Here is a 21,795-nt window from a genome sequence, read left to right on the forward strand (position 1 = left end):
CCCAGTAAGACCCAAAATCCCATACCATGCATTTAAAATGTTTTGTGAGGAGAAGGATGAGATTGATGGGTATTTACAGGATTTTGAGAGACTGTGCGAGTTACATGATTTGGAGCAGTCCGTATGGGTGCCGGTGCTAGCAGGCAAGCTAGCCGGTAGGGCAGCGGAAGCGTATCGCGCTGTACCCAGGGAGGACAGCAAGGATTACGCTAAAGTGAAGAGAGCGATCTTGGAAAGATATGCCATTACCTCAGAGGCATACCGGCGCAAGTTTAGAGGCCTGCGCAAGCCAGAAAGAGATTCCCATGCAGAGTGGGCCCACAAGCTGGATCAAGCATCTCAGGGGTGGATACAGGCCAGCCAAGCTACCACCATGGAAGAATTGCGACAACTGATGCTGTTGGAGCAATTCTTTAACGGCTTGTCCCCAGAAGCCCAAGAATGGGTGAGAGATCGAAAACCCCTCACCTTAACCGAAGCAGCCAGATTAGCAGACCAGCATTTTGATGCCAGGAGGCGCCATGGACTACAGCCTAACAACGGACGGGCTAATATACAATGCCACACCTGCAAGCAGTGGGGACATATGGCACGTGAGTGCACCCAAAATCGGAGCAGACAAGCTTGGAACCAGGTCAGACAGAACCTGGCCCCAAGGGCGGCTGCTCACCATTACCAAACGGAGCCAGCCGCTCATGAGGTGTTGAGCACCCAAGCCGAGGAACCCCTGGGAATTCTGCATGAGGTGATGTCGGTCCAGGGACTTCGGGATTCGGGAGCTACTTTAACCCTGATAGCTCCCCATTTGGTGCCGGATACAGCACCCACTGGTGGATCCGTGGCAGTACGAGGGGCAGGGGGAGCAGTATACCGATTGCCCACTGCTAGAGTGGAGTACAGACCCCCAGTCACCCCAGCAGCTGCCAGTTACCAACCCCCGGCGCACCGCTATACCACACGGCCTCCGGCCACGAACTACCCTCAGAGAGCCCGGTTCAATTCGCGGGGCTACTCACAACCTATTCGGTGCTTTGGATGTAAGCAACTAGGGCACAAAAGACCAGAGTGTCCCCTAAACGCAGCGAATCAAGCACAGTCCTGGAGAAGACCCGCTGGCGGAATCCCACATAATCCTCAGCCTGTGGCCCGCTACGTAGAGGCGCCAGAATGCTGGGGCAGCCTACATGAAGCAGACCCCGTGCAAGCTGCCCACCGGAATAACCGGCAACGGGTTAAAGTGAATGGGAAGGAGGTCAGTTGTCTACGGGATACTGGTGCTACCATGACCTTGCTTCAAGAGAACTTGGTGCCTGAGAAACAGCACACTGGAGACACTGTGGCTGTGAGGGTAGCAGGGGGCACTGTGTTCCGCCTACCTGTTGCCAGGGTACATTTGGATTGGGGAGTGGGCGCTAGACTTGTGAATGTGGGGGTCAAGAAGGACTTACCTGCTGATGTTCTCCTTGGAAATGACTTGGCCCCCCTTGTTTCTGCCTATGCTCCCATGGATCCCGCTGATGTTAACCCTGTGACTACCCAAGCCCAGTCCCTCCGGGAAGAGACGCTTCCATGTTTGGGGTGGGGGCAGTACTGAGCCAAGTTGGAGCAGATGGCGGAGAACACCCCGTAGCTTACTTGAGCCGAAAGTTGTTGCCCCGGACATCCCCAAGCCGATCCGTTGGGATCAGACTGTGTATGCCGGCTTGGTTCTGGGGGAGCATTGTGGCAAACCTAGCCACTTCTGGACTATAACGTGAGAAAGGTTGTCTATAGGCTGTATATTGTGCTATGTAGATGTGACAGACCCTTCTGTCAGCACTGAAAGAGTTAACTGTGTTCAGCTTTAGCCTCAGCTATGGTGCACTGTCATTAATGTTATTGATACACAGTCCATTGTTTAATCAACCTCAGAGAGCAAACCCTAGATGATAAGGAAAGCCAAGTGTGTGTCTGTGTTTAAATTGTTATCAGCTTGAGCAAGGTATTCTATTGTATCATGTAAAAGGGCGTGTTCCCTCCATCTAATGTACAACATTCTTTCAACCCCCCTTCTGGGGGGGGTCAGACCTGCATAAATACTGGGCATATGAGCCTTAATAAAATTCATTCTGTTTAAAACCTGAAAACTGGCTGGGTTGTGAATTGCTGATTCCCTATGCAGGACATTGTTCCCTGGTGTTAACCCTTGGTATCCGGTTGGTACCGTCACACAATCGATAGACTGTAATTTTTTTATTTGCCCCCTTTTCCTTTAAGTATGAACATTGTGTATTTTCCAGTCCTTTAAACTGAAAGAGCACATGACAGGCTTCACAAGCCTAACCGTGCTACATATATGTCCCTAACTGATGAGTTATCTTATCATTTTCACTGAAGCCAAACAATGGAGATTTACACAATGACAGTGGTAAGCCCTGTTTTATCCAGACTCCTGATTGGCTCCTCCAAGTAAGGATAGTGGTGGGTATATTTTGACTATTGGAAAACAATTGCCGCAAACAAGGTAATATGTTCTAATAACATTAGGACTATGCTGTTATGTTAATCTATTGGAAGACTGGAGATATAATGTTGTTATTGCAATGTGTTTACTGTCCCTTTAAATTTCCATCATGTTATTTTTTTAATATTCCTGACCAGGTCTTGCTAAAGATAACTGGGTAGATACACAAATGTGATATAATGTATAAAATATGATCTTTACTTCCCTATAAATCAGTATGATATATACCAGCAATAAAACAAATAGATCTGCATACAAAGTAAGGGCTAGATTAAGTAGAGCGCTAAATTATCGCGCTCCCGCAAATGGACAAATTTGCCCGTTTGCGGGGACGCAATAATGAAACAGCCATTGCAAGTGGCTGGTTATTGCTGCTGTTAGCCCGCGGTAGCAATTAGCGCTCAGAAAATTAACCAGAGATCAGATCTTTGGTTAATTTTCTTTAAGTGCCCCAAATGCCCTCAAAATAGAGGGCATTATTGTTTTTGTATTAAAAAAATGTACTAGGCAGTTTCGGGGCTTTACATTTGGTGGGAATGGGGTGTCACTGAAAAGTGCCTTTACATTGCGCTCTATGGGAACTTTGTGTTCACAGTAAATATATTAACACATAAATATATATGTACAGTAGAAAGAGATATCAATAATGAAATACAGGCGCTCTGCTGTATATTTTCTTCCAGAAATATAAATATATTCCTTTTTTGAGGAAAAAAAATAGTTTTTCAATAGTATTTGTGTGACAGTTTTTATGCTGTTGAGGAAGGTTTTCTTCTATTCCTCTATTCTTTATGTGATATCATGAAGTAAGTTATTCCTGCTTACCGGCTAGTACCCCAATCATATGAGGTAAGGTACCTGCTTTTTGTGGGTAAAGATGGTTCAATCTCTGTATCCCTGTATGAAGACCTCCAGGTATCCAGGTCCTGCTTGTTGATCCCTTGTTTTGGACTTTACTCCAGGACTCAATGGAAGGCTTGGACTCTCTTGATTTCTTAACACAAAGGACAATCTTGAATTTCTAGTTCACTTCGACTTTAGAGGGTCATGTAACAGCAGGTAGTTCTCCTGTTACGTGACCCTCTAGACAGATGAAGTAAGCTGCCTGTGGTCAGACTTTCCCAGACGTCTGTTGCTTGATGACTTCCCTTGCCGCTTATGTCTGCGGTGTATATGTGTCACCTTTTTGAAAGTTTCAATAATAATAATATTTGTTGGAGCAGTGATCCAATCAGCAGAGGGGAGTAGGCGTTGCTAACCTATGGCAACAAATGCATAACACAGAGTGTATGGAGAGCAATACTCGGAGGCTAGTCCATCCCATGGAATGACGTCACGAGTCACAAGATCAGCCTACTTTGTGAGAGTTACCTTTCCTCAAGCGGAACGCCTGTGTTTTGTGCTATGTGAGTACCTGACATAACATGCAGCTGGAACTGTGGTTAATTCCACTCTGGGACTGTTGTTCTGGACTATTTAAGTATATCTTTTCACATGCTACGTGTCTATTGTGTCAATTGAATATTGTATACACTGTAACATAGACTATATAATCTTGTATTGCTATGTATAATAGATACGATGTTTAGTGACAGCGGTACTGTTTAGTCCTTACCTTTTTTAACAGGTTGATATGTTCAAGTGTTTGTATATTTGTTGGTGCTTGCTCTTACTTTCGGAGGGCTAATTAAATTAAAATCATTTTGTTCCAAAGTCACGAGTGCTGTGTTTTCCTCTCTTTCAAAGGATATTAATGTATACCCTTTGAGTTCTCTCTTGATATTTTATAGTTACATAAATATATATGTATACACATATTAACACATAAATATATATGTATATACACATAGTAACACATAAATATATATGTATATACATATTAACACATAAATATATATGTATATACACATAGTAACACATAAATATATATGTATATACATATTAACACATAAATATATATGTATATACACATATTAACATATAAATATATATTTATATACACATATAAACACATAAATATATATGTATATACACATAGTAACACCTAAATATATATGTATATACACACAGTAACACATAAATATATATGTATATACACATATTAACACATAAATATATATGTATATACACATAGTAACACATAAATATATATGTATACACATATTAACACATAAATATATATGTATATACACATAGTAACACATAAATATATATGTATATACACATATTAACACATAAATATATATATATATACACATAGTAACACATAAATATATATGTATATACACATATTAACACATAAATATATATGTATATAAGCATATTAACACATAAATATATATGTATACACATATTAACACATAAATATATATGTATAGACACATATTAACACATAAATACATATGTATATAGACATATTAACACATAAATATATATGTATACACATATTAACACATAAATATATATGTATATGCACATATTAACACATAAATATATATGTATATACACATATTAACACATAAATATATATGTATATGCACATATTAACACATAAATATATATGTATATACACATATTAACACATAAATATATATGTATACACATAGTAACACATAAATATATATGTATATACACATAGTAACACATAAATATATATGTATATACACATAGTAACACATAAATATATATGTATATACACATATTAACACATAAATATATATGTATATACACATGCTAACACATAAATATATAGGTATATACACACAGTAACACATAAATATATATGTATATACACATATTAACACATAAATATATATGTATATACACATAGTAACACATAAATATATATGTATACACATATTAACACATAAATATATATGTATATACACATAGTAACACATAAATATATATGTATATACACATATTAACACATAAATATATATATATATACACATAGTAACACATAAATATATATGTATATACACATATTAACACATAAATATATATGTATATAAGCATATTAACACATAAATATATATGTATACACATATTAACACATAAATATATATGTATAGACACATATTAACACATAAATACATATGTATATAGACATATTAACACATAAATATATATGTATACACATATTAACACATAAATATATATGTATATGCACATATTAACACATAAATATATATGTATATACACATATTAACACATAAATATATATGTATATGCACATATTAACACATAAATATATATGTATATACACATATTAACACATAAATATATATGTATACACATAGTAACACATAAATATATATGTATATACACATAGTAACACATAAATATATATGTATATACACATAGTAACACATAAATATATATGTATATACACATAGTAACACATAAATATATATGTATATACACATATTAACACATAAATATATATGTATATACACATAGTAACACATAAATATATATGTATATACACATAGTAACACATAAATATATATGTATATACACATAGTAACACATAAATATATATGTATATACACATAGTAACACATAAATATATATGTATATACACATAGTAACACATAAATATATATGTATATACACATAGTAACACATAAATATATATGTATATACACATAGTAACACATAAATATATATGTATGTACACATATTAACACATAAATATATATGTATATACACATATTAACACATAAATATATATCTGTATATACACATATTAACACATAAATATATATGTATATACACATATTAACACATAAATATATATTTATATACACATATTATCACATAAATATATATGTATATACACATATTAACACATAAATATATATTTATATGCACATATTATCACATAAATATATATATGTATATACACATAGTAACACATAAATATATATCTGTATAGACACATATTAACACATAAATATATATCTGTATATACACATATTAACACATAAATATATATGTATATACACATAGTAACACATAAATATATATGTATATACACATAGTAACACATAAATATATATGTATATACACATAGTAACACATTAATATATATGTATATACACATAGTAACACATAAATATATATGTATATACACATAGTAACACATAAATATATATGTATATACACATAGTAACACATAAATATATATGTATATACACATAGTAACACATAAATATATATGTATATACACATATTAACACATAAATATATATCTGTATATACACATATTAACACATAAATATATATGTATATACACATTAACACATACAGTAAATATATATGTATATAAGCATATTAACACATAAATATATATATGTATATACACATATTAACACATAGATATATATGTATATACACATAGTAACACATAAATATATATGTATATACACATAGTAACACATAAATATATATGTATATACACATAGTAACACATAAATATATATGTATATACACATATTAACACATAGATATATATGTATATACACATAGTAACACATAAATATATATGTATATACACATAGTAACACATAAATATATATGTATATACACATATTAACACATACAGTAAATATATATGTATATAAGCATATTAACACATAAATATATATGTATACAATCATATACAATACATATATTTATAAATGCTGCCAATCACTCCATTGGAGGCTATGGAAGTGCGCTTTTGTGAGCACAATGCTTCCGTGCCATGCGAATGCAAGGTCGCGTTCACATTGCACCAAACTTGTAATAGCAGGGCACATTAGCGTGTGCTGGTATTACAAAGTGGAGTGCAAATACCGCTTTATAGAAATCGATATTTAGCGCTTCACTTGTAATCTGGCCCTAAATGTTTTAAGGTTGCGTTGAACAAATTAACTGCGTGTATTAAAACAACAGTATACTTTAAATATTGATTTTGTCTATTTTTCCTGTACTTTAATTCTATAAACTGGGGGTTTTCCAATAGCCCTGGTTTTCTTTAAAGATATTGGTGCTGCCGTATTAAAACTTAAATTTCCATTATTTAATCTTTTCCGATAAGAGAAGTTAGGGACAAAAGAAATGTACAAACAATGGCTGTGTGGAATATAGCAATGACTTTAAAACCAGCTAAAGGGATATAAAACCCAACATTTTTATTTCATGATTCAGATAGAGCATACGATTTTAAACAACTTTCTAATTTACTTCTATTATCAATTTTCTTCGTTCTCTTTGTATCTTTTGTTGAAAAGCAGCGACATAAGCTTAGGAGCTGGCCCATTTCTGGAGCACTAAATGTTATCTATTAGCTAGAGCACAAAATGGCAGTACTATTTACTGTCACTTAGTGCTCCAGATGCCTACCTAGGTATCTCTTCTACACAGAATATCATGGGAACAAAGCAAATTTGATAATAGAAGTAAATTGGAGACTTTTTAAAATGGTCTGTTCTGTCTGAATCACAAAAGAAAAATTTTGGGTTTGATATCCCTTTAAATAGTTACTTTGTATTCCGTGCAGCCATTTCAACAAGACAATGGGCTCCATTTAAGAAGCTGCGGACATAGCTTCGGAGCCTGCGTGGGCCTAAAACACCAGTTAAGTAGCTGCGGTCTTAATAAAGTTAATTCATCTTGTTCAAGACAAGGATGATTGACAAGCCCTGCTCTCATGTCTTTGGTTGTGTGAGAGCAGGGGCGTGGCTAAACAAGCCATTGTTTGTGCAATGATAACTCTGCTGCCCTCTGTCTGCGATGCTGGACTGATAAGGTTCTCAGACAGGGACCTTGTGCGCCTGGAGTTTGATTAATTAGGGCCAATAACCTCAAACATAAACCAAAATCACAAAAACAATGCTGTACTATAGCCATTCCATTCTCTGGACTTGCTGCACAACTGAAAACCTGTGGTCTGAAGAAGGCAGAGCACAATTACAAACCTAAGACTATCAAGTATCTCGGCACGCTGGTTGCAGGAGCGGTCCTAGATCATTGCAAACATATTCTCCAACCTTGTCAGACTTTACAGGAAGAGTTATTGGTGCCCTTTCTAGAAGAAGCTTCACAGAATATTGGTTGCAGTGATGCCAATACTGTTGTAACATATTTAACAAATGTAATACTACTGTTAAATTGTAATATAGTCTAGCTCCTGAGACATAGCTTGGATTAGATATATAGTTTATATACAATTAAGATATTTAGCTTTGTCTTGTACTTTATGTAGTTTAGGATTCAAGTTGGTTAACAACATTATACACAGAGATATTACAGAAGCAGTGGCATATAACCTTTTCACAGACAGCTGTTTCTGCTGCGGTACTGACTTTATTGTTTAATCCATTTACAGGGTATAAACACACAGTTATATGCAACCAATATTGCAATTATAAAACCTTCTGTCACATTAGAGCATTGCTCCTTTAAGCACTTTAAAGTGAATGTAAAGTTTGCGGAATGAGTGCCCAGTTTTTAAAAATCCTATTATAAACAGGGGCACTTTCATTCATCAAACTTTACATTTCACTGATTTTGTTAAAATACTTACCTTTTCTTCTTGAAAGCCGCTACAGTGCTTCTCCAGCCCGTCGCAAGCCTCTTCCTACATCAGAAATGACGATTCTGGCATCCTCCAATCACGGCTTCCCCTTCGGGGGAATAATTGCCTAAAGCAACGCCATAATTGGAGGAAGGCCAGGATCAGTATTGATGTCTCATGGACACTCACCATCTGATGAACGAAAAACAACATTTACGCTTCAATTGTTAATTAATTTCTTTTATGATAGTGAGAGTCCACAAGCAGTGCCCTTTCTTTTTGTTCAGGTGGTAGCAGTACTTGTTTTGCACTTCTTTGTCCCACTTCATATTTCTTGCTTTTCTTTTTTCCTCAACTACTTGGCTATATGTATTACTGAGGATCATTGGAAGTGTGAGGGATTTAAAGCTCTGGACTGTTGCAGCATAGTTTCTTCTTAAACGGGAAGAGTCCACAGCTGCATCCATTACTTTTGGGAAATACAGATCCTGGCCACCAGGAGGAGGCAAAGACACCCCAGCCAAAGGCTTAAAGGGACACTGAACCCACATTTTTTCTTTTGTGATTCAGATAGAGCATTCAATTTTAAGCAACTTTCTAATTTACTCCCATTATCATTTTTTCTTCGTTCTCTTACTATCTTTATTTGAAAAAAGAAATCTAAGCTTTTTTTGGTTCAGACCTCTGGATAGCACTTTTTTATTGGTGGATGAATTTATCCACCAATCAGCAAGAACAACCCAGGTTGTTCACCAAAAATGGGCCGGCATCTAAACTTACATTCTTGCATTTTAAATAAAGATACCAAGAGAATGAAGAAAATTTGATAATAGGAGTAAATTAGAAAGTTGCTTAAAATTTAATGCTCTATCTGAATCACAAAAGAAAAAAATTGGGTTCAGTGCCCCTTTAAATACCTCCCCCTACTTCCCTCATCCCCCAGTCATTCTTTGCCTTTCCTCACAGGAGGTTGGCAGAGAAGTGTCAGAAGTTCGAGATAGTTTCTTATGGAGGGTAGTGCTCTTCGCAATGGATTGTAGTTTTAAATAATCCTGTCAGCCTCTCAGTGAGAGCATGGATGAAAGTTAGAGTCCGGAGATGCGGGGAGAGTTTTTCTGCGAACCCATCCCGACTCATATTAACAGCTCCTTGGTAATTAGCGTTGACGAGTTTCGTTGCCTACCTTTATTTACTCAAGTCCATGTAAGAAGCGAGGCTACTATCTGTCACACTTGAAGGACCGTGTTCCTGTTCCACGGCGTAGATTCTGGTAAGATCGTTTAATTTTATTTCGATAAGTGAATGTAATGTTAACAAAACAAAGTAGGGTCCTAGTGGGACTCCTTTTATCTTTATAAGCAATCATGGGTTAATATCTCCTGAGGGGGGTTATTGAACAGGGTGGGACTTTAATCATGTTTGTTATGTGGTTCTATCTGCTGGTGTGTAGCAATACCTAGGCTCACAGCTTGTACGGAACATAACAGCCTTATCTTAATGATGCAATCTCTCGAGATTGCGCGCCCTTTTTGTGTGACAGTGGCAGTGTGCCACGGTGCACCTTGTGATGGGTGCCAATCTCCTTAACGTCTCCGTTTTATTTTTTCTTTATGTTTCGGTTCCAGTTCTGAACTTGGGTGAATGGGGCCTCTGATCGGCTGGTCCCGTTGGCGTTCTCATTCACCTTGGGTGTTCACCTGATGGGTGCTACCTTCCTTTTTATTTTTGATCCGGATGGATGTGTTTAATTTGTTTTTTCTTAAGCTCATGGCTGTTAGATTTTTGTTTTTGAGAATGTTCTTCTCTGGAACCGATACTTGAGATTTTGTGGTCGCATGGGCACTTCCTCGGAAGTTGGGCACTTTTTGAATAATCAAATTATGTTTTCTAGTTCATTTATTGAACCTTCGGGTCAAATTTTCTTGGACCTTGGGCAGTTCTGGAGTGTCCTTATACCAGGCAGTTACTGGTCGGACTCCTTTCTACTGTTACCCGGGTTCATGTCACCCTTGTGGTGCTGATTTAATCCTGTTGGATTCTGAATGTCACTTGGCCTATTGCTATGGACTCCGGGCTCGGATCTTATTCGAAGTATGAGGCCTACTGTTTAGATACAACCCCTCTGAATGGAAGGTTGTGAGTGCCGATCTAAGGTTGGCTTTTTCGGGCTACCCGCCTGGGATATGGATCTGTTTTTGCAGATGTCGTCATGGTTCTTTTTAGGTCCCTGGGGAGTCAAAACCATAGTTTCTATTCCTTGGAGTTGGTAGATGTGAGTGACCTATGTGGTCTGGTGTTCCGAGTGGTGAACGATTTGCGTCTTCACTTGATGTTCTTCCGGATGCTGACTCTTTAGCCTATTAAACATTTTCTTGCAGTGGCGTTTTTTTGGAAGATCGATGCTACAAGGATCTCTGGCTGTTGTCTCTTCCATGTTATACCCTTGGTCTGACCACGGTCTTCGACGTTCGGGTGTTATCTGCGTCCTCGTTGCAAATCTAGCCTTGGGGCTTGACAGTGAAGAGTTGAGGTCGGTTACAGACGGTCGACCTTCTGGGGTCAGGTAGTTGGACAATTTATCCTCGATGTTCCATTAGGGGCTCCGTGGAGGGCGCTTTACGTCTAGCTCTCTGGGATGGCAAGCAAGGTCCAGGGTTCTCATTCATCTTTGGGTGTTGGTTGCTACCTTGCCAGTGTGCGTAACACGTGTTTTTTTTTTTGCGATCCAAGTGCGCTGAGTGCTGAATTTTTAAACTGTTCAGGAATTCTTTCAGACTCTTGGGTTTGAGGCTGTTGCTAGATTGTCAAGTCTACGGACTTTAGAGGGTGTGCTCCTAATCATAGGAGGCAGCTTGGGGTTCCTCAGGAAGTTAGATCTTTCAATCTATTCCGTTTTTTGAAGACTCTGGCCTAGGTCCATGTCTCTCCCTGAATGGGTGTGGACGGTTCGGTCTCACCTTAGGAGTTGTGGTCCCGCGTGCCTCTCTCAGAGGGGGGCGGGGCTCTGTTTCTTATGGGAGATGCCTATCTGTCTGTGGCTTAGGTTCTAGGTCTCTCTGACGGGTCCCTACTGGTCTTCTAGCGCATCTGATGTTCCTTGTAGACTCCAGGTGTCTTCAACTGGGTTGGCAATATGGCAGAGGTGTCTCGCCTCTATGGTAGGGTGGTTTCCGTTGCTTTAGTCCCCTTCTCTTCTAGAGCGGGGACCTTAGTATCTGTGGTGACCTGTGGGTCCTTGTTTCTTGCCTTGTAAGTGTTTTTCCCTTCTTGCGTTTTCAGAATCCTGGAAAGGGAGTTGTGGAGTAGTAATTAGTTCCACCGTTCCTGCAGCAGGGGGTTGGGGGTTTTGAACCCTGTTGGGGCTCCTGCTAAATGTTGGATTCTGATATATAGATGCTGGTGGTCTGAGAGCCCTCTTCCCTTATGAAGTGTTCCTCTTTGGGGAAGACAGCAATGTAGGGGGTCTCGTACCCAAGCACAATGTCTACCCTGACACATGGTAGCATGGCGTTTTTAGTACTGGTCAGAGGTCTACTCGGGGGCTTTGTTCCTCGTTGACCCATCCTTTTCTCTTCCAGAGGTCTGGGTCTTTTGTCTTCGGGCTTTGACTAGCCTTGATCTGGGACTTGCACCCTGGAGGGAAGGTCGGGGATCGGTTAATTTATGCAGTGTTGACCGTTTTCTTCAAGAGTCGGTCCTCTTCTTTTTTACTGGCATCTGGTGCTGGAAGGGGACGCTTCCTGGAGCCCGGTATTCGGAGGGCTGTTGTTGAGTCTTTGGAAGGTTTGCAGTTTTAAATCAGCTACAGCTATTTGCACTTTGAATAGGTGCTAGCAAGCCTTTAAACGCCTTTTTGGTGTTTTGGGTTTCACAATGGTTGAGTCAGCTTTCCTACCTGGAAACTGGTCATTGAGAGTTCCTGTTCAGACAGGTTGGTGTTCTCTTGGAGAGCTCTTTACTAACTGTTGGGGTAGTTATCCTTTTTCTGTGCCTCTGCTTGCCTAGCCTGCAGGTTTCAATCTGATACGAGGCAACAGGGAAGTACCTTATGGTATGGTACTGGGTCAGGGATATGAGGGTGTCCCTCAAATCCTTTTTGGGACGTGTTTCCCTGTGTATGGATCTCTTTTTTTTATTAGGTCCTTGTGTTTCTAGGGAGTTCGTCTCCCTCGGCGCTACTATTGAAAGACAACCATGGGTTGTTCTATGTTTGTTGAGCCGTGTGGAATGATCCTTTAGATTTCTCCTGGGAATCTGTTCTCCTTTTTGGGGGCAGATAGCGGTCCTTGTCTTTCGGTTGGGTACCTTCATGGTAGTCGAGAACCGTGGGGCTGACTCCTCTGAGGTTGTTTGTGCTGTACGGACTCTGGGACTGAGTGGTCTCTAGTTCGGCTTTGCTGGCGGTGTAACTAATGTGCAGTTACCTGGGCTTCGGGTTTTCACCCGTGTCGTCTATATTTTTATAGGGTGTCGAGTAATTTCAGGCTGTGGTGCCTTTCGAAGGGGCCGCCTTTTGTACCCACCCGTTGTTTGCATTCAGTGTCCTCTAGTTTGGGTATTGTTTTCCCAAAAGTAATAAATGCAGCTGTGGACTCTTTTGATGGGAAGAGTCCACAGCTCCTGCCCGTGTTTTTATCTATGAGGCGGCTGTAATTTTTTGTTCTTCTGGCACCTTTTTTCACCCTGATATTTCTCCTACTTTTCCTTGTTCCCTTGGCAGAATGACTGGGGGATGATGGAAGTGGGGGAGGTATTTAAGCCTTTGGCTGGGGTGTCTTTGCCTCCTCCTGGTGGGCAGGTTCTGTATTTCCCAAAAGTAATGAATGCAGCTGTGGACTCTTCCCGTTAGAAGAAAAGAAAATTATCAGGTAAGCATAATTTATGTTTTTGCCTCCTCCTTGTGGTCAGGAGAGGAATATTTTGTAGACTCTCACCGTCATGAAATATATGATTTTATCAGGTAAGCATACATTTTGTTTTTTTAAGGGATGGCAACTCTGTGTTATTTGTCTGTAGAACCCACATTTAAATATTTAACGGGACATTAATTCCCCATGCAAAGGTTTAAAAGTAGTAAAAAGAAAAAAATAAGCACTTTCATTCTTCATTTTTATTTATTTTCCTCTAATTCATTTCAGATCCTTGTGGTTTTGTCACTGCCCCAGTGAGCACAATTGTGATTTACGCTAAAATGATTACTGCGTCCTCAGAACTCTGTTAACACATAAAAATACATAACAAAGTACCGTTACACTCATAATAACACCATCTAATGAACATTATTACAAACAAATATTGCACAAAAAAGTTATAAGGGCTCAAAATATGAGGTTTCAGGTGTTATTAAAAAAAAAAAAAAAAAAAGCTGCAAAGGGCTTTAACATAAAGATACATACGTATACATTGTCTAAATATGTATGTGTGTATCTGTGTGTGTATATATATATGTATATATATATATATATATGTGTTTATATGCTGTGTACATATGTATTTATGTATTTATATGTGTAAATATGTATTTACAGACATATATACACATATAACCACATAAATACATATGTACATACACACACACACACACACTTACACACACATATATATATATATATATAAATGCATTGGATCCCTTTGCAGTTAAGTATATGAAAACATGTAAAATAATATTTATGCAATATTTATATTTAATAATGTTTAACAGATTGTACTGTAAATAGTTAACATTCCATTGTTCTGCACATAGCAGAATACATTATATGTATTTTTAAATATATATTCCTATATATATCTTTTTATCTCTATACATATATATATATTATATATATATATATATATATATATATGTATAGATATATATTGTAAAATATCATCAGATATATGTAGAAATATGTATTTATCAATAAATAGAACATATTTTGCTATGTGAAGAACATTGGAATGTGAAATACTCATATTTTCATTAACGCGATTGAGAATATGTGATTGGGTTTGCTCCTTTGACTTCTATGGGGAAATATGTTATCACGCTTGCGATATTGTAAATACGGCTTTTTACGCTCATCGGATTATCGCGCAAGCCAATAGAATGCGAGCTCAATCTGATTGGCTGATTGGATCAGCCAATCGGATTGAACTTGAATCTGATTGGCTGATTGCATCAGCCAATCAGATTTTTCCTACCTTAATTCCGATTGGCTGATAGAATCCTATCAGCCAATCGGAATTCGAGGGACGCCATCTTGGATGACGTCACTTAAAGGAATATCCATTCGTCGGGTAGGCGTCATTGGAAGAGGATGGCTCCGCGTCGGCTCGTTTGAAGAAGGCTCCGCTCCGCTCCGGATGGATGAAGATTGAAGACGCCGCATGGATGAAGACTTCTATCGGATGGAAGACCTCTTCAGCTCACCTAGGATGATGACTTCGGCCGCTTCGGATGTCCTCTTCTGTTCCATCGGTGGCCGGCTGGCTGAAGGCGGCTAAAGGTAGGTTGATCTTCAGGGGGTTAGTGTTAGGTTTTTTTAAGGGGGGTTTGGGTGGGTTAGAGTAGGGGTATGTGGGTGGTGGGTTTTAATGTTGGGGGGGGGGTTGTATTTTTTTTTTACAGGCAAAAGAGCTGATTACTTTATTACTTTGGGGCATGCCCCGCAAAAAGCCCTTTTAAAGGCTGGTAAAAGAGCTGTTAACTTTTTAATGTAGAATAGAGTAGGGCATTTTTTTTATTTTGGGGGGCTTTGTTATTTTATTAGGGGGCTTAGATTAGGTGTAATTAGCTTAAAAATCTTGTAATATTTTTTTATTTTTTGTAACTTAGTTTTTTATATATTTTTTTTAACTTAGTTTTTTTATTTTTTGTACTTTAGTTAGTTTATTTAATTGTAGGTATTTGTAGTTAATTAATTTAATTTAGTTAATGATAGTGATGTGTTAGGTTTAATTGTAACTTAGGTTAGGATTTATTTTACAGGTAATTTTCTATTTCTTTTAGCTAGGTAGTTATTAAATAGTTAATAACTATTTAATAACTATTGTACCTAGTTAAAATAAATACAAAGTTGCCTGTAAAATAAAAATAAATCCTAAAATAGCTAGAATATAATTATTAGTTAGATTGTAGCTATAGTAGGGTTTATTTTAAAGGTAAGTATTTAGTTTTAACTAGGAATAATTTAGTTAATAATAGTAATTTTATTTAGATTTATTTAATTAATATTTAAGTTAGGGGGGTGTTAGGGTTAGGGTTAGACTTCGGTTTAGGGGTTAATAATTTTATTATAGGTTGCGGCGGTATAGGGGGGCAGGATAGGGGTTAATTAATTTAATATATGTGGCGACGGTGTAGGGGGGCAGATTAGGGGTTAATAAGTTTAATATAGGTGGCGGCGTGGTCCGGGAGCGGCGGTTTAGGGGTTAAACAATTTATTTAGTTGCGGCGAGGCCCGGGATCCGCAGGATAGGGGTTAATAAATTTATTATGGGTGGCGGCGGTATAGGGGGGGCAGGATAGGGGTTAATAGGTATAATGTAGGTGGCGGCGGGGTCCGGGAGCGGCGGTTTAGGGGTTAATACATTTATTATAGTTGTGGCGGGGTCTAGGAGCGGAGGTTTTGGGGTTAATAACTTTATTTAGTTGCGGGGGGCTACGGGGGCGCCGGTATAGGGAGTAGAACAATATAGTATAGTGTGAGTGCTTAGTGACAGGGGTATTAATAAAGCTGTAGAAAAGCCGAAGAGCAGCAAGATCGGATGAGTGATAACTCTCACAGTCCGCTGCTCATCGCCCCGTACTTGGTGCGTGGCTTTTGGACAGCTTTTTTAATAACTTTGGCGAGCGTATTCAGGTCTGCGGCGGCGACGATGTGAGACAAGCTTAGGCGGGCGTATTGGGCCGGCGAATGCAAGCAAATTACGGAGCTTGATAACTAGAGGCCTTCATCTCTATTGGCTAAATTACAAGTGGCGCGCTATTATTAGCATGGGACGCGATAAGCAATTTGCGCTCATTAGGTTAGTGTGAGGGAAGACCTAGCCTAAATTGTAAAGGTTAAAAAAAATGTGTTCCTAACAAGGATGGATTTGATTTAAATCACTAATCAGTAAGACCAATTTAAATAATAATTTTCATGTTAAGAATAATAACTTTTCAGATTATTTTTCCAGTTATATTTCAACTTTAATGATTTTATTATATATCAATAGATTTGCATAGATAGAACATTAAATTATTTGGAGGTGAACTATCTCCAGTTTAGCTCAGTAATCATTCATATTTGATCAACTTTTCAGCTGTACTTTATTGGAAGGAGAAAAATAATGATTAGCTTAATAATAACAATTGAAATAGTTTTATGTAACTAAATCAATAACATTATATTCCATTGTAATGCTTGCCCCTCCCTCCTCACACATAGGTCCTTGTGCAGATCTATTCCACTCCAAACCATATTCTATTCATTGAGCTTCTTGAAACTTAGTATAGGTTAGTTTTGTGTACATAGTTTTGCAGGGGAGCAATGGCTTTAAAGAAAAGATCATGCAATTTTTTAAACAAATACTACTATTATTTAATTTGCATTGTTCTCTTGGTATCCATTGTTAAAAGTAACTGACGAACTGAACACAGCCAGGGATTGGTGGAGTGACTGCTGCTACCTGCTGTTAAACCCCTCCCCCTTAGCAGGGGTTAAACACATCGGCGTTAGCGCATCAGTAGTACAAAAATCCCATGCGCTGAGGAATAAGAGCAGGTACTATGATGTCATTTTAAATGCTATTTTCATTCCCAGATCTGTTTAATTGCTGATATATACTATACATAGATAAATAACTTTAGGAAATAAATGACAAAGTTCTTGCCCAGTTAGCGCCATTGTATCTCAGTACACTGTGTGCACCCGCTCTGTGTGTCCTTTGGTATTTAGCAGATAAATCACATACTAAGTTCATGGCATGTGTAGACACTTGATACCCCAGAGACAGCAAACAGGGCCGATGGGTACAGGATCATACTGATGTTGTTTTGTTCTCCACAGCCGAGGAATTGAGTACATTTTTTGAGAAGAAAAACTTCAGAGAGAAGGCAGCGAACCACGGCAAGCAGTCTATTTTGTCAGTGCGCTTGGAGCAATGCCCTCTGCAGCTGAACAACCCCTTCAATGAGTACTCCAAATTTGATGGCAAGGTGAGATGCACAGATCCGCTGCCAACATGTTACTGTTCTCTTCTTTATGCATTCAAGTACCAAACAAACTACTGTGCAATGATTCTAAAGCACTCTTCTCTTCTGTATAAGCAAACAGGTTTCACCTAGCGTTGTTTTTTTAGTTTGTACAGAGCTTTCCAAATCACAAATGTCTCACACACATCACTTCTTCACATGTAAAGAGCTTTCCTAATCTCACACGTCTCTTCTTCACATGTAAAGAGCTTTCCTAATCTCACACGTCTCTTCTTCAGATATACAGAGCTTTCCTAATATCACAGGTCTCTTCTTCAGATATACAGAGCTTTCCTAATATCACAGGTCTCTTCTTCACATGTAAAGAGCTTTCCTAACCACACACGTCTCTTCTTCAGATATACAGATCTTTCCTAATCTCACAGGTCTCTTCTTCACATGTAAAGAGCTTTCCAAATCACAAATGCCTCATACACATCTCATCTTTACATGTGCAGAGCTTTACAAACCTCACGTCTCTTCTTCATATGTACAGAGCTTCCCAAACTGACTGGTTTATTCTTCACATGTACAGAGCTTTACTAACCTCAAAGGTCTCTTCTTCACATGTACAGAGCTTTACTAACCTCAAAGGTCTCTTCTTCACATGTACAGAGCTTTACTAACCTCAAAGGTCTCTTCTTCACATGTACAGAGCTTTACTAATCTCAAAGGTCTCTTCTTCACATGTACAGAGCTTTACTTACCTCACAGTTCTCTCCTTCACATGTACAGAGCTTTCCTAACCTCACAGGTCTCTTCTTCACATGTACAGAGCTTTACTAATCTCACATGTCTCTTCTTCACATGTACAGAGCTTTAATAACCTCACAGGTCTCTTCTTCACATGTACAGAGCTTTAGTAACCTCACAGGTCTCTTCTTCATATGTACAGAGCTTTAGTAACCTCACAGGTCTCTTCTTCACATGTACAAAGTTTCCCAAAACTCACACGTCTCTTCTTCACATGTACAGAGCTTTCCAAACCCCACAGGTCTCTGCTTCACATATACAGAACTTTCCAAACCTCACAGATCTCTTCTTCACATGTACAGAGCTTCCTAACCCTCTCATGTCTCTTCACATGTACAGAGCTTTACTAATCTCACAGGTCTCTTCTTCACATGTACAGAGCTTTCCTAACCTCACAGGTCTCTTCTTCACATGTACAAAGCTTTAGTAACCTCACAGGTCTCTTCTTCACATGTACAGAGCTTTAATAACCTCACAGGTCTCTTCTTCACATGTACAGAGCTTTAGTAACCTCACAGGTCTCTTCTTCACATGTACAGAGCTTTAGTAACCTCACAGGTCTCTTCTTCACATGTACAGAGCTTTAATAACGTCACAGGTCTCTTCTTCACATGTACAGAGCTTCCCTTACCTCACAGGTCTCTTCTTCACATGTACAAAGTTTCCCAAAACTCACAGGTCTCTTCTTCACATGTACAGAGCTTTCCAAACCCCACAGGTCTCTGCTTCACATGTACAGAATTTTCCAAACCTCACAGGTCTCTTCTTTACATGTACAGAGCTTTACTAATCTCACAGGACTCTTGACATGTACAAATCTTTCCAAACCTTACAGTTCTCTTCTTCACATGTCCAGAGCTTCCCTTACCTCACAGGTCTCTTCTTCACATGTACAGAGCTTTCCTAACCTCACAGAACTCTCTTTACATGTACAAATCTTTCCAAACCTCACAGGTCTCTTCTTCACATGTACAGAGCTTCCCTAACCTCACAGGACTCTCTTTACATGTACAAATCGTTCCAAGCCTCACAGGTCTCTTCTATCACATGTACAGAGCTTCCCTTACCTCACAGGTCTCTTCTTCATATGCGCAGAGTTTCCCAAAGCTTACTGATTTCTTCTTGACATGTACAGAACTTTCCAAACCTCACATGTTTCCTCTTCACATGTACAGAACTTTCCAAACCTCACAGGTCTCTTCTTCATATGTACAGATCTTTAGTAACCTCACAGATCTCTTCTTCACATGTACAGAACTTTCCAAACCTCACAGATCTCTTCTTCACATGTACAGAGCTTTCCTTACCTCACAGGACTCTCTTCACACGTACAAAGCTTTCCAAACCCCACATGTCTTTAGTAACCTCACAGATCTCTTCTTCACATGTACAGAACATTCCAAACCTCACAGGTCTCTTCTTCACATGTACAGAGCTTCCCAAACCTCACAAGTCTCTTCTTCACATGCACAGAGCTTTACTAACCTCACAGGTCTCCTCTTCACATGTACAGAGCTTTACTAACCTCACAGGTCTCCTCTTCACATGTACAGAGCTTCCCAAAACTGACTGATTTCTTCTTGACATGTACAGAACTTTCCAAACCTCACAGATCTCCTCTTCACATGTACAGAGCTTCCTAACCCTCACAGGTCTCTTCACATGTACAGAGCTTTACTAACCTCACAGGACTCTCTTCACACGTACAAAGCTTTCCAAACCCCACAGGTCTCTTCTTCATATGTACAGAGCTTTGCTAACCTCACAGGTCTCTTCTTCACATGTACAGAACTTTCCAAACCTCATAGGTCTCTTCTTCACATGTACAGAGCTTCCCTAACCTCACGGGTCTGTTCTTCACATGTACAGAGCTTCCCTAACCTCACAGGTCTCTTCTTTACATGTACAGAGCTTCCCTAATCTCACAGGTCTCTTCATATGTACAGAGCTTTCCCAAACTTCACAGGTCTCTTCTTCACATGTACAGAGCTTTAGTAACCTCACATGTCTCTTCTTCACATGTACAGAGCTTTAGTAACCTCACATGTCTCTTCTTCACATGTACAGAGCTTTCCTTACCTCACAGGTCTCCTCTTCACATGTACAGAGCTTTCCTAATCTCACAGGTCTCTTCTTTACATGTACAGAGCTTCCCTAATCTCACAGGTCTCTTCTTTACATGTACAGAGCTTCCCTAATCTCACAGGTCTCTTCATATGTACAGAGCTTTCCCAAACTTCACAGGTCTCTTCTTCACATGTACAGAGCTTTAGTAACCTCACATGTCTCTTCTTCACATGTACAGAGCTTTAGTAACCTCACAGGTCTCTTCTTCACATGTACAGAGCTTTCCTTACCTCACAGGTCTCCTCTTCACATGTACAGAGCTTTCGAAAACTCACGTCTCTTCTTCACATGTACAAAGCTTTCCTAACCTCACAGGTCTCTTCTTCACATGTACAGAGCTTCCCAAAACTCACGTCTCTTCTTTACATGTACAGAGCTTCCCTTACCTCACAGGTCTCTTCTTCACATGTACAGAGCTTCCCAAAACTCACGTCTCTTCTTCACATGTACAGAGCTTCCCTTACCTCACAGGTCTCCTCTTTACATGTACAGAGCTTTCCAAACCCCACAGGTCTCTGCTTTACATGTTCAGAGCTTCCCAAACCTCACAGGTCTCTTCTTCACATGTACAGAGTTTCCCAAAGCTGACTGATTTCTTCTTGACATGTACAGAACTTTCCGAACCTCACA

At 38.7% G+C, this 21,795-nt stretch overlaps 1 protein-coding gene across 1 annotated transcript in view; it reads left to right on the top strand.

Annotated features, from left to right (window-relative positions):
* Window positions 1-21,795, top strand: part of MAPKAP1 (MAPK associated protein 1) — a 451,857-nt gene that overhangs the window by 70,500 nt on the left and 359,562 nt on the right. The window contains exon 4 of the mRNA XM_053695639.1: window positions 18,101-18,249. Coding sequence (XP_053551614.1) covers window positions 18,101-18,249 — 149 coding nt within the window. The remainder of the gene's footprint in view (window positions 1-18,100; window positions 18,250-21,795) is intronic.

The sequence above is a fragment of the Bombina bombina genome, chromosome 12, assembly GCF_027579735.1.
Source record: "Bombina bombina isolate aBomBom1 chromosome 12, aBomBom1.pri, whole genome shotgun sequence".
Classification (NCBI taxonomy): Eukaryota; Metazoa; Chordata; class Amphibia; order Anura; family Bombinatoridae; genus Bombina; species Bombina bombina.